At 35.6% G+C, this 14,195-nt stretch overlaps 3 protein-coding genes across 3 annotated transcripts; all 3 read right to left on the bottom strand.

The window, feature by feature from the left end:
• Positions 1 to 92: 92 nt before the first annotated feature.
• LOC117904460 lies at positions 93 to 1,021 on the bottom strand. The gene has a single exon (XM_034817069.1). It carries the CDS (start codon positions 920 to 922, stop codon positions 431 to 433), a length of 492 nt encoding a protein of 163 aa, XP_034672960.1. The 5' UTR covers positions 923 to 1,021; the 3' UTR covers positions 93 to 430.
• A 3,206-nt stretch (positions 1,022 to 4,227) lies between these two features.
• On the bottom strand, positions 4,228 to 5,761 carry LOC117904434 (protein NUCLEAR FUSION DEFECTIVE 2). The gene is made up of 3 exons (XM_034817024.1): positions 5,460 to 5,761; positions 5,169 to 5,257; positions 4,228 to 4,910 (listed from the first exon to the last, which is right to left on the bottom strand). The coding sequence occupies exons 1-3, from the start codon at positions 5,514 to 5,516 to the stop codon at positions 4,505 to 4,507; spliced, it is 552 nt and encodes a 183-aa protein (XP_034672915.1). The 5' UTR covers positions 5,517 to 5,761; the 3' UTR covers positions 4,228 to 4,504.
• A 283-nt stretch (positions 5,762 to 6,044) lies between these two features.
• LOC117904433 (probable alpha,alpha-trehalose-phosphate synthase [UDP-forming] 9) lies at positions 6,045 to 12,274 on the bottom strand. The gene is made up of 4 exons (XM_034817023.1): positions 11,920 to 12,274; positions 7,380 to 9,498; positions 6,921 to 7,194; positions 6,045 to 6,829 (listed from the first exon to the last, which is right to left on the bottom strand). The coding sequence occupies exons 2-4, from the start codon at positions 9,368 to 9,370 to the stop codon at positions 6,506 to 6,508; spliced, it is 2,589 nt and encodes an 862-aa protein (XP_034672914.1). The 5' UTR covers positions 9,371 to 9,498; positions 11,920 to 12,274; the 3' UTR covers positions 6,045 to 6,505.
• Between the last annotated feature and the right edge of the window lie 1,921 nt (positions 12,275 to 14,195).

The following is a 14,195-nucleotide window of genomic DNA, read 5'->3' as shown; positions in this document are numbered from 1 at the left end:
CATAGAGAGAGAGAGAGAGAGAGAGAGAATATGCTTCCAATATGTGTTTCCATTGATTTCAAAATCAATTTGTATACCACCAAAGATCCTTATTACCAAGCAAACAAAAAACAAATATTTTAATGCAAACAGCCAACCTACACCCTTTGCTTCTAAAGATTTCTTCTATTCGATGATTCGCCACTTTTTTGTACACCACAGCTGCTTTCGGAAAACAAACAAAACGACTATATATATTTTATTTTTTTTAAAAAAAAAAAAAATGGAACAGAAACTTGTTATGATGAGTGATGACTGGGATCAAAAGCCTGTTCACGTCACAAAGTCAAGCTTTCAGCTCATACACGATTCATGACGTTGACGCTCCTCCCCCACCACATCGATCTACCGGCGCTCCTTAGCCCCACGCAGCCTCCTCCGCCCAATCCGGTCACGTGAGTGTGATTGCATCCTTATCTTCCATTGACGACTTTGACGATAATGATACTGAGGCGTACCGGGCGGTAAATTCGTAGCCACGATCGTCGTCCGAACTACCGTTGTGCCCTGCGCCTTCGTCGAAGTTCAGAGAGTAACTGAGCGGATCGTACTGGAATTTCCCGTGCCTGGCCCCTCCGCTTCTGGTCTTGTTGAATCGCCGGATAAAAGTCTTCCATCTAGGCCCGGCAGCAAGCTCCGACCACTCCCGGACTTTCTTGAAACTTCTCAGGCTCCGTCCCCACCAGGTGTCTTCGTTCTGGGCCGTCCGCATCTTCTCCCACCACGCCAGTCCGACGGTGGATGATCGGTGGGAGCCGAAGCAGGGGATGCAGAAGCAGCAGCTTCTACTAGAAAAGAGACCGGTGGTAGCGTCCATAGGTGACTCCGCTTCCGCTTGCGCTTCCACTTCTTTGTGAGCCATGTTTGAATCCTCCGTCGGCATCGGAGAATTGTTTTCCGTGGTTCACCGGAAAACAAACCCTAATTCTCTTCGATCTCCATAACTTCCAGTACCACGCGTATATATATATACAAGGAAATTTGGAAGATGGTAACGGAAACTAAGAAGAGAGAGAGAGAGTGATATGTAGTGTGTGTGGTGACCGGATAATCCCGGTAAATTTAGGCATTATTCACCGGTTGGCCCCGGTAACAAACATGTGCATAGTCGGGGGAGAGGGGTGATGTGGGAAATTAACATGGCGTATGAGCCGTTGCTAGCAGGTAGGTGGTGGGTCAGGGCCTACTTGGAAACCATCTAATAAAAATATAAATAAATGAGGGAGATTATGCCAGGCTGGGAAAACCCTCATCAGATGTTATATGATTCTTCTTTTTATTGGGTGATTTCATTGAGGAAGTGGTAACATCCTCTGTTCGAGTGAAATCCACAAAATTTTCTCACCAAATTTTCCGTGTAAACAAACAAGGAAATGCATTTGGCTTTTTATTATGTGTATAGCTGTGAGTGGTTGAACCAAGTGGTGGGCAACAAGTTGATCCAAAATCTAGATTGGGGATTGACCAAACCATTCAAGTTTTGGTGAGTTCAAATTGACCAAACTTGTTCTCCTAATTGAAAATGACAAATGTTTCTACAATGCACGGGTTTCCAAAATTTATTACCAACTTCACTCCTCCACTCAACACTCAAGACTCAATCCACACTACTCAATTGCTCCATCCCATGAAAAGTCAATTAGGCTTGGATAATGTCAATACAATTCAAATTTCATCTTATAATTGAATCAAGGATTCAAATCTTTAGGGAAATACCAAAAATATCTAACGAAATTTTGAAAGAAAAATAAAATGGACATTCAAATGTTAGAAAAAGGGGAAAATATGATAAGATAAGCAATAATCTATTTATTGAAATGATTTGATTTCATTAAATATTAATATTTTCTATAAATTATATTATCTCTAGAAAAATTTGGGAGAACCAAAAAATATTTTGGAGCAATTGTGAGTCAAATGAATCGTTCTAATAGAAAAACTTTGAACGGTATAAAACATTTATGACTATTGGATTGTATCCATATTTAAATCTAACCATTGAATTGAATTTTAGAAAATGTTTCTAATAAGTGTTTTTAGCTGTTTAGAGATAAGCAATCGATTCTCTCACAAAATCCACTATTTATCACCAAAATATCACGATAAATTGAGGTGACACTCTCTTGTGTCCTTCCATCCTTTCCCCCATATGTTAAAGATTTTTTTTTTTTTTTTGGTGAAATGAATGATTTTCCATCTTTACCTCCATTATTTCTTCCCCTTTCCTGGCCAGCTTTATTTTAACTCATGCATTGATTTAAGATTAAATTCTAATTTAAGCCAACAACAATGACTTTCATGGATTATGAATGTTTGATACCAACAATAATGACTTTCATGGATTATGAGTGTTTGATAAAACTTAGTACTTATTATTTCATAACTTAAATTAATTTTAAATTAAATTATTTTTAAGTTGTTAATTTATTACTCATTTTTTATTTTAAATATTAAGATTTTTCGATAAAATTAACTTAAAATTTATTATAAATTATTAAATTAACATATTTACCCATTAATTGTCATTAAGGTTTATTATTAAAAAATTAATTAATATTTATTTTCATTAATTTTAAGTAATAAATTCATTCATTAAACATATTTTGTAAGATAACATTAAAATATTTACTACAAAAATTGAGTAATGGATTTGGAGTCAAATTGTTAAATATATTTTTATTAGATGTGGACAAAAAATAAATGAATAAAATAATTATTTTAACAAATAAAAAATAAATTAGTTAATTATAATTATTTTAACCAATAAAATATTTATTATAATTATTTTCAATAAGATAAAAAAAATAAAAAATAAAAAATAAAACCAAGTTAATTATTTTGACTTAATACTTAAAATCATATTTAACTTCAATTTGTACTAATAATTTATTTTAATATACTTAATAACTTAAATTAAATTGTTAAATTAGTTTAAGTCATTAAGCTGATACATCAAACACCCTCTTAGTTAGCTTCTTGTCCAATAGAAGTTGAAAGAAAGAATAACTAAAGCTACTTATTCATGGAAAATATGAAGACAAAAAATTTTAAATTTTGCCTGTCATGTTTTAAAAATGCATTCACTAGAGACAAAGGACAATTGTGGCATTTTGAAAAATTAAATTAAATTCAAATTCACTTCCAAGTGTTGAAGAGATTTGAAGCATAAATAAATCACTTTAAATTACTTGAAAACTATGTGGCATCCTTTTAAGCAAATTACTTGACTCGTTGATGCAAACAGTAAAGCTCTCATTAGTTTGGGCAGTCAACCAGGATTGGCAGTTTGGGGCTTCCCTGGAGGCCAGCCCAGTTGGGTTCAGAGGCCCCAGTCTTGCAGCACCCGTGGCTACTGCCTCCCATGGGTCAACCAGGCTCTTTCTTGTCAACTGGCCTTAGTCTGAAATTCCAGGCAAACCATGCCCTTTTGAGTATGTAAGATTAAATTTTTGTTAATATTCAGGGCCAATTGAGCTGGAGTTCTGACTGTTTGGAATTGTTTAATGCACTTCACTTTACCCCTCTGGGATTGTTTGACACTATTTCTCTCAGTTTGAGCTCCATTTAGAGACTAAGAAACTCAGAGAAATTCTTCCTAACATTAAATACTTTTGAGAGCTATTAAAAACCCCCCTACACAACATTCCAAACTTAGATTTCAATAATATTCTTTCAGGGAACTTCCTTAAGCCATTGTGCATTAGTTGCATCATTGTAGAAGAATGAGGATCTGCTAAGGATAGGTAGCAGATAGTTGATAGCTTCTAAGGAAAATCATTCCCATTTTGGTTTGTGAGCTTGTGCTATAAGCTCTAGTGGGTTTAGCTCTCTTGTTTAGTTCTTCACAATTGTGGGTAAACCAGGAAACCCTATTTTGACTTGTAGATGGCATCAGGAAGGATATCAGGAGGGGATGTATGATTGACACAAAACCCTTGAACATTGTGCCTAGTCCCATATGTTCATAACTTGCAATTGTGAAGACATTGTTGTTATCAATGGACTTGATTGATCTTTGGTTAGTTGATTCTTTTGTACTTGGTGTAAAGACAATCGTTAACAAAAAATAATGATGAAAAGTCATGTCCACCTCCCTCTACAGGGTATGCTACAATCTTAAATATCCTTAAGAGTTAAGACAATTTCAATCCACAAGCACCACAAACATGGCTGGCATAAGACAAGAAATCAATCAAAAACCTCAGCAAAATACAAACCAAATCAACAGACTTCCATTACAATATTCCCCAAACACAGCACTACAAAGACTTGATGCAGTCTCACAGAGACATGTTCCCAAGGATCGGTTTGTTTTAGAATAACCATAGACGATACATAGAGGTATTTACTATAGAATAACATAAGCAATAAACAGACAGTTCCTGCAGCTAGAAGTCGAAAATCATAACTAGGACATGAGTCTAAAGCACAGATCATCTAATGCTAGATAAACTAAAATACTGGCTTACAGTGCAGCAGCTCCTCCAACCTCACTACCATGGACACTCCAGAAAACCTTTCCTGCATCATCGGATTTCCCGGTATCCATTGCAATGGCACCAAAGATTGCTCTAAAAGCACCACAAACCACTGCAGGGGTTGAAGCATTGGTCTTGGGGGAAACTCTGATCACCTTCTGCAACCCCAACCGCATTGCATCAACAGCACAAGAGGATTCCACTTGAGAAATCTCTGAAATGCGGCGGTTCAAATCTTTTGCAGAAGCTTCAATGTCTTTCTTTAGATATTGGAGAGAAACCGAAGTTTCAATCGTGTTGGCACCCAGAATGCTTAATGCTTTGTTGTTTTCTTCGGAGAATGAGGAGTGAGTCATTGCCCGGCGAAGAAGACCAATGCTCTGAAAAGTATAGCTGGAGATAAGAGAAAAAAAACACACACACGATTAGCATCCATTTGGATGGTAGGAAAACTGAGGAAAAGAAAGAAACGAAGAGAAATTCCTTAGCAGCTTATGTTTTAGGTTGATTTGGCTTGCAGAAGATGAAAACCCAATTTAATCAAACAAGTAACAAAAGCCCAATATTTCAAAACTTTATATTCCTTTCTTTTCCTTCCTTTTCTCAGCAACCAAGCAGAGTCGGTGTGAGAGAGAGAAAGAGAGAGCTTGCCCGATTTGTTTCTGCAGGGTTTCAAGAGCCAATGAAAATGGCGACGAGGGTTTGAGGATCGGATCACGAACTTCGTTTCCTGCGTGTGCCTGCGCGAAACCAGCAACATAAACACAGAATGAAAATGAGAACTCCACCCACCCTCTGCTTGGTAGCAAAGAAAACAATATCATCTTTTCTGCATTGTTTACCATCAAAACTTACATTTTCTTTCCTTTTTTCCTACATTTTCTCAACAACCAAATCGGGATTTACAGTTTAAATTTTATAAATAAATAAATAATGACCTACCTGAAAAGCTGAAAATTTTGCTAGAAGGAAAAGGGTGAGAATAATGAAGCGACCCATCTTCTTTCTTCTTTTCCTCCGTGTTTCTCTGATGAGAATATCATCAGATCACTTTACTTAGGAGTGAAGGTTGCGTCCATGGGTCAACGACCAGGTCAAGCCACATATTGTGGGCTAGTTCAACTGGGCCCAAGTGAACTCAGTTTTTCGTTTTTGGGTCCTCGACAAAGCCCACTCAGGCCCAGGCCCCAGGGATGATAGTTAAGCCATTTAAACAAGCTTGGCAACACGACTTCAAGAATCAAAATGACAACCTCGAGTTTAATTTATTTATTTAATGTGTTAAAACGAGTCCTCTGTTACCCATTTAAATTTATTAATTTTATATCTTCAAAAATTAAAATTAAAATGTATAAATTTTTAGCTAATTTCTATGGGATTTTCTTTTTCTGGGCACGAGTCAACATAATTCCCACCCTAGGGGGCTAATGCCTTTGTTGGCATCTGTCTGACCATATGAAAAGAAGAAGAAGGAAGAAACGATTTCAGAGAAGAAATAAGAGTAAGTTCCCTGTAAGAGCTTAGAAGTGTACAAACCAATGAAGGCCACGTATATATGAGTAAGAGTATGGAGTATAAACATGAGAAAATCTGGAGTTCTAATATTAATCTGCTCCAAAACAAGATGACATTTACATGCAGTGCAACCAAGGAATTGATTGATATATAAGTGAACCACTTTCATTTTTCCATCAGATTTAGAAAAAGAAAAAACAAATGTGTTGTAACTTGTACGTACCCTCCACTCCACTTCTTTCCTTTGCCAAACTCACCCCCCAGTCCCCCACTGTGTCCACCACCTACCTTTCCATCAGCCAGGCCCCCACATGTATATTTGAATGCGTTAATATCAGTGAACAAAAAAGTTAATCCCACTTCCTGAAAGAGAATTTTTCTGTAGAAAAACTATCCAACCATGTATCTAGTTTCCATCAGGGCGTTCTGTTTTTCAACTCTACTTCGATTCAAAGAAAGACCAGTGCTGCATCTCAAGCAACACTTTCAAAGGAGAACGGTATTTGTGTGCTACACTTGGGCTTCATACTAGAAGCTCTGGCCAGGCCCTGGAGCAGTTTCAAAACATCTGCAGAATCATCAAGGTAGTACCTAGCTTTGCTTGGTTTTTGGCCGACCGTGCATGCAAAGATCTCTGGGGGTGCAGGCAGTGATGGACTATAAATGGTGCTTGATATGCTCTCAAACATGTCCTCATCTGACCTATCGTCCCCAATGCACATCACAAAATCTGGTGGTTTCCCATCACTGATCATTGTGGAAAGAATTTTCTCTGTAACCTGACCTTTACTGACTCCCTGCATGTTATCATGCAACTATGAGGCCCAGCCCCCTTGACCACAATAACATCAGAAGTGTAAAAGAAGAGCAGAAAGAAAGCATGTATACCTGTGGCTTAACCTCAACAATATGATGGCCCCTCTTAACTTCCACAGGTTCATTTGCAAGAACATTCTCAAGATGATCCAGCAACTCCATTGCCTGGCAGGATCCAAAATCAGGGTCAGCATCTTGGTGGTGCCATACCAAGGCACTCTCCTTAGTCTCTATGTAGGAGCCATCAGTTGCCTCAGTATATAATTGCATTACAGGATCTGCAATTCTTTTCCAGTCAAAGTCCATGAGTAAAGGTCTTGATTCCCAATTGGAACTCTGACTCCACCTGCACGAAGAATCAAAGCAACCCTTATTTCATGTGGAATTAATTAAATTTACAGCCACTTATAGACAAGGAAAGGCAGCATTTTTAAAATTTCTCTCTTTCAATTCACAAGGAGTCTCATTATCACAAAGACCAGCTGCAATACCACTGGTCAAGAAAATATTAAGCATTAGACAAGAACATACCTAATGAAGTATCCATGCTCAGCTGCTATTCCCAAATTCTGACATTGAGTGAACCAGTCACTCAGAGAGTTTTTCCCCCTGCCACTAACAATAAACACAGTGTTCTTAGGGTCATTGCAAAGGTCATTTAGAATAGAGATAACCTCAGGGCTAGGAGTTTTAACAATGGAAGATTGCGGAACCACTGTTCCATCATAATCCAAAAATATCGCCCTTCTATTCGCCCTCTTATATGCTTTGACAATATGGTCAAGGGAAAGTTTCCTAAAATTGGGAGAAAGAGCAACAATTCTGAAACTCAGACCAAAACCAATGCTCCAGCAACGTTTACTGTAGTGATCTTTGCATGCCCGCTCCAAATCCTGCATAAAACTGCATGCCCAATATGCCACATCATGAGAGCTGACATACCGATAGTGCTTCTCATGCCGCAACTGCTTCTCTAAACCAGGCATTGTGATGGCTATGTTTAGTGCATCAGCCACAGCATCAATATCCCATGGGTTGACTCTTATTGCACCACTAAGTGACGGTGAGCAACCTATGAATTCTGAGACAACAAGTGTACTAGTACGAGAGGACCCAGAGGTAATTCCCAAAGCTTCATCTATTTTTGGAGTCCCCTGCCTGCAAACTATGTAATTGTATGGCATTAAGTTCATTCCATCCCTCACAGCACTTACTATGCAACATTCAGCCAGAGCATAATAGGCAGTCTTCTCATAGAAAGGCACGGGATGATCAATCAGGACCACCGGTTCATAGCCTGGAAAACCAAAATTTGCATTTATCCTTTCGGTAATAGCATATGTCTCCCTTTTTGCTTCCTGAACATCTTTACCTGTGCTCCTTGCAGGATTTACAATTTGAACCAAGACTAGTTCACCCCGCAACTCTTCATAATGCTGCAGAAGGTGTTCCATGGCTAGTAATTTTAGACTTAGTCCTTTAAATATGTCCATATCATCAACACCCAGAATAATCTTTTTTCCCTTGAATTGTTCTTGGATTTCTTTGACCTTGATGGATGTGGAGGGGAGATTTAGTGCGGATTCAAGTTGGCCCATATGAATTCCCACAGGCAAAATTTTGACATAAACCGTGCGGCCAAAATACTCAAGTCCAATGTGACCTCTCTTGGATTCATAGTTCAGGCCTAGCATTCTACTGCAACAAGACAAAAAGTGGCGAGCATAATCAAATGTATGAAAACCAACTAAGTCTACATTCAGCAATGCTTTTAGAATATCATCTCTGACTGGCAGAGTTCGGTAGATTTCTGATGAGGGGAATGGACTGTGGAGGAAGAATCCAAGCTTAACTCGATAGAAGCGCTTTCTTAAAAAAGTAGGGAGAATCATAAGGTGATAGTCATGAATCCATACATAATCTTCTTCAGGATTGATCACCTCCATGACCTTATCTGCAAATATTTTATTGGCTGAAACATAGGCCTGCCAAAGAAACCTATCAAAGCGATTGCAGTGCTCTGGTGACATGGGGAGCATATAATGGAAGAGAGGCCACAGATATTGTTTGCAGAACCCATGATAAAACTTTTTCTGAAGGTCAGGAGGAAGAAAAGTAGGCACACAATTAAATTCTGCTAGTAGTCTCTCAGCAACTTCTTCTTGCTCACTGGTATCTACATCAACCTTCAGAGATCCCACATAAACAACATCAGTTTCAGATGAGAAACCATCCTTCATTTGTAACAAAAGCGCATCTTCATCAAAACTGAAGCACCATCTGCCGGTGTTTAAATCTTTTTGAGCAAGCAGAGGAAGAAAATTTGCCACTATAATTTTCTTCTCACGACATTTGGATGAGAAAATGTCTGAATCCTCGTCGTTACTTCCGTTTCCATCACCATCAGAAATAATTCCTGGAACTGTCATCACCCTTGGGAGGGTTCTAGGTGTTTGAGGGAAATTCAACAGCTCCCCAGATGCCGCATCCAAGAAACTTGTATATGATGATCTTGACACCATCACTACCAAGAAGAGTTTGTATAGACGCTTATCAAATTATAAGAGGACAAAATGATGTACCACCAACTCCCTTCGTACCAAAAAAAAATGTCTTGAAGGGATGCTCTCAAGTAAAGGTAACCAACTACCTGTAGAAAAGGCAAAATTAGCTGTCATGTCTGGGGAGGGCAAAAAAAATTCTATTATGAAAAATTCAAAGGATAATGCAGACACAAAAATATGGGCATATCTAAGGTTCATCCCCATGGATCATGGATTTTTTTGTTTCCGATTCAGTTAAGACCCTAAATCCTAATACAGGAGTAAATGTTTGCGCTATAGATAAATAGAGGAAAAATGAAAAAAGAGGGAAAAAATCAAAATGATCTTTTGAAGTTTCACTTGCTACCCCTATGACTTTGAAAAGTGAATTCTCCAAGTGGCACTTGAAGAGTGCAATTCATTGGAAACAAAGTGCCTCAGTGATATATTTAACAAGTTAATACATACTCTTTCAAGATTTCTAGATAGATCTTACCACCAATCCAGGGTAGATGCAGAAAAACCTAAGAAGAAGGACTCTGTCCACATGTAAATAGGACCGTCAAAATCTTGTCCATCACATCCTTTATTCCAAACATAAAGGATTTTGTTTATTCATTGATATTAGAAATCATCTTCAATTCAACATGATATATATTCTAAACAATTCTAGGAAGAAAAAGAAAGTGCTTGCTTTTATATGTTTAACAAAACCAATGTCTAATTAAAAATAAAAATAATCACATCAACAGAAAAGGAAAATATCATAAACATATCAGGATAGCAAGAGTAAGCAACTGCATGAACCAAACACTAACAAGCAGGTAAAAGTTACCATGAAGAAGCCATTGTTCTCAATATGAAGATAATAAATGATCATTCTAAAGAAAAATGATGGGATCATCAAGGCCCATTGAACCTCAAGCAATTTATATGTTGAGGCATATTCACAAGTTGCCCCATCTATTCTAACATTCTTTGGTCATCTAATATTAACCACGTAAAGAAATTTAAAAGTCACTTACAGAATCATGATAATAATATTAGCGATAAGAAAACAGAATAAAATGAGCAGCACCCGGCACACCCTTTTTAGTTTTCACAAGCCACAATGAAAATGAGGCTATGTGAAGGCAAGTGTGTGTGTGATGGATTACAAAGAGCTATATCAAGAAGTGAACCATGAACAGCACTACTATTAGTGCATGCCTACCCAAGTACCAAGGAACTTAGCTGGCCTGGAAACATGTGATTAAAAATGCTTTAGGGATTTTCATTACTGCATGCCTTTTATAGGCAACTGATATATGAATGCCTGAAATGCTATCTTGGAATTAAATCTGTGAAGCCAATAGAATAAAAGATAATCCCTTCTCATCCAGAAGGAAATCGGCGTAAATTGCGTGGGTGCGTGTACACACACATACACATGTGTAGATGCATCAAGATGTGAATCGTGAATAGCACTACCATATGCCTACATCTCCCTAGCACAACGGAAGTTTGCTAGCTTGGCAAAGAGTAATATGAGCTGCTTCAGGGATTTTCATTGCCCTCTGCCTTTTATGGGCACCTGTTTTTGTAGGCAACTGATAAAAGGATGCCTGAAATGATATCTCAAGTTTAAATTTACAAAGCCAATCGGATAAAAATAATCCCTTCTCATCAAGAAGGAAATCGAGTTAAGTGCCGTAATCCCCACAAATATCCTCGCAAATCCCTTTGGCACCAGCAAAATCATATACTTATCTTACCTGTCTTTCAATTGTGGGCACAAGGAAGATTTTCAATCAATGACACAGATTCGGGCCGTATGAACATTAATGGAGTTCATCCTTATCTTCATCATTTATATAAAACCTTACCCCAAAACTAAAAAATACCTGAATTTTAATAGAAAAATCCTTTTGTCCCCACATCTCATTCATTAGGTTCACTTTAATTTTCCTTCACAACTATGATTGTTTTTAACTCAAAAAACTCTCTACATCTTTTCTAACCCCCAAGGCCCTCTTTATCTCCATGGATACTTTACTGTGAAGATTGGGGTAAATTCATCAATCTCTTAACGCTTGAAATTTACTTTTTCTTGGGAAAGATTTTCTGCCCAAACAAACAGAGCTTAACGAAACTCAATTTCTCAAATACAATCCCTGCTTCTTACACTTTTCAAACGTGTAATTCGAATACAACAAAATCGATTGCTAAACAAAATGCCAATTCACCACCCAAAAAAACAGAAAACAGAAAACAAAAGGGACAAAAAAAGGAGAACATGAACTGACAGTTGGAAACCCAGAAGTGAGATTCATGAAAACTGAAATCCACTTCCAAGTTTCAATGACAAAAGCGAATGCTTGCAACCCATATAGAGAAAGAAGCTAGAAAATTCACAAACACACCACACCCAGATCTCAAAAACCCCACAGCTTCACATTCCCAAACCTTAACCCACACCCAGAGATGAAGATCTCCACAATCACGACATATCCACACACACATACGGAGAGAAAGAGACAGAAGGGTACCTGAAAAGAAACTGATCCCAGGAAGAGCAGAAGCCTTAAGAGGGCAGCAAGCAAGAATCAAGATACGTCAACACACAGTGGGAGAGAGATTTTCCTGAAAGGGGGGAGAGAGAGAGAAAAATAAAAAAGAAGAGAAGAAGGAAAGAAAATAGGAGAATTCAGAGGGTGAAGAAAGGGAACCAAGAGAACACCAACAATGTCATAATATCATGTATGCAAAGTCTCTCTACTGTTGTTGAGATTATAATCAGGGACTTTTATGGATTATATGTGTTAGGTTGGATATTGTTGAGATTTTATGCGTTTTATTGAATAAAATCTGCGTTTTGTTCAACAAAGGAAGCTTAATGGCTTCTCCAGATTGACTCCAAAAAATATTATGGATATACTTTGAGATTTTATTATTATTATTGTTATTACTATTATTGCTATTCTATTGCAGAATCTAACCATGGTTGGCCTTAAGTCACGTTAGGGTTCTCTGATTTTTTTTTTTTTTTTCTGGGTTTCTTCTTTAATGCCCATTCATTCCAACTTTATTACGTAACTGCCCCTATTTTATCCGTTTATAGTGAAGGGATAAGGCAAAGAAGAATAAGGAAAGTCAAATAAAAAATAATAAAAAAATCAGTTTCAAATAATTTGCTCTTTTTATTATTTTTATAGAATTTATGGATTTATAGGGAGATATTTTTGGATTTCGAAAAATTACTGTAAATAAAAAAGTTAAGAAAAATAATTTTCTCCCTTTTTTTTTAATTGTAGAAAATATAAAAATAAATAAATCAAATATAATTAAAATTAATTTAAATTTATATATTTAAAAAAACATATAAAAATAATTTATTGAATTTAATTTTTTTCTTTCCTTTCTTTTTTCTTCCCTTCACATTTTCTCTCAAATTTTCTAGGTACCAAACATTACCTAAGCTTATTCTTCTTTTCTTTCTAATTTATTCTTCATTTTTTCTTTTAGAAAAATATTTGTGTAAATTCTTTTTTTTTAAGAAATTATTAAATATATATATATATATATATATATTTTCTTGCTTCAAAAGAGTGAGATTTTTTTTCCAAAAATTATTTGGTGAAATCCAACTTTTTTCTTGAGATTTTCTTATAAATAATTTTGGGAATAATTTTTTTGGCATCTAGAGTTTTTGAGGTAATATTTCTACTAGAAACATATATTACCAAAAATAAATTAATATTTAAATATAAATAATTTTGGATAGTGTTTTTATCCACAAAAAATTATTTTTGATCAAAATATTAATCTAGCATCATCTAATTTTAAAATTTTACCATATAAATTTAAATGCATTATTTTCTAGAAAGTCGAAAATATAGGTAAAAAAAATTATTTTTTCACATTTTTTAAAAAATTTAACTATATAAGGTAAATTAATTTATATTACTTAACCAGAGTTCATACATTCCATATAGAAGTTTCTATTTTTGAAAAATAAAATATATTGAGTCATTTGGTAATTGTTTCTATTTAAAAAAAAAAAATCAAAAAAACATGTTTCACAATTATAAACTATTTTTTAGAATTATTTTAAAAATAATTACATAAATATATAAAATGATTAAAAATAAAGCACGAGACATAAAAATCATTTTTAAAAATATTAAAAACATTTCAAGTTATCAAACCAATTTTTGTTTTATAACACATTAAAAATTTGTTTTGTAGAGCTATTTTTTTAAACAATTATAAATAAAATAATAAATATATTTATATTTTCTATCTAATTTTAATATTATTATTATTTATAAAATGAACAATTCCAATGTGTCACCATTCAACCATTATGTGACCATTTTGCTAAAGCTTGTAGGAAATTAAATAAAGATAGCAGCCGCTTAGGGTGACCTAAAACCTAATTGTTTAGGTATCAGAAAGTCGAGGTCTTTAATTAAAAATAAAAACATAGGAATAAAGAATATTATCCTACAATAGTGTTATTGGCCTGACTACCTTCTTATATTCTTTTCCCATGATAAAAAAATTGACCCATTCCTCTTTTTAATAATGCCTTATATTTGGCATGTAGATAACCATAGACTTCCCCCCACCAACTCATCTTAGGAATTATTTTTTATTTTTTATATTTTTTTAAGACTTAAAGAATTTAAGATAATTTTTTAATTGGGGGCAAATTGCAGACCAAAAAAGGGGATTAATGGGTTCTCATTTGTGATCTTAGTCATTGTCCTCAATTAATTACTTTCATGTCTTGTATATTAAATAATCATTACTATTATGATGA

The sequence above is a fragment of the Vitis riparia genome, chromosome 17, assembly GCF_004353265.1.
Source record: "Vitis riparia cultivar Riparia Gloire de Montpellier isolate 1030 chromosome 17, EGFV_Vit.rip_1.0, whole genome shotgun sequence".
NCBI classification, from domain to species: domain Eukaryota; kingdom Viridiplantae; phylum Streptophyta; class Magnoliopsida; order Vitales; family Vitaceae; genus Vitis; species Vitis riparia.
Note: the sequence above shows the minus strand (reverse complement) of the source record. Positions and strands in the feature narration are given on the sequence as shown.

Excerpts from the sequence above, each read along its gene's own strand:
- LOC117904460 (XM_034817069.1), bottom strand. The coding sequence starts at position 922 with ATGCCGACGGAGGATTCAAACATGGCTCACAAAGAAGTGGAAGCGCAA.
- LOC117904433 (XM_034817023.1), bottom strand. The coding sequence starts at position 9,370 with ATGGTGTCAAGATCATCATATACAAGTTTCTTGGATGCGGCATCTGGG. Across the intron at positions 7,195-7,379 it reads GAGCATGGATACTTCATTAG|GTGGAGTCAGAGTTCCAATT; the intron begins GTATGTTCTTGT and ends TTCTTCGTGCAG. Across the intron at positions 6,830-6,920 it reads TTGTTGAGGTTAAGCCACAG|GGAGTCAGTAAAGGTCAGGT; the intron begins GTATACATGCTT and ends GATAACATGCAG.
- LOC117904434 (XM_034817024.1), bottom strand. The coding sequence starts at position 5,516 with ATGGGTCGCTTCATTATTCTCACCCTTTTCCTTCTAGCAAAATTTTCA. Across the intron at positions 5,258-5,459 it reads CAAAATTTTCAGCTTTTCAG|GCACACGCAGGAAACGAAGT; the intron begins GTAGGTCATTAT and ends GGTTTCGCGCAG. Across the intron at positions 4,911-5,168 it reads ACCCTGCAGAAACAAATCGG|CTATACTTTTCAGAGCATTG; the intron begins GCAAGCTCTCTC and ends TCTTATCTCCAG.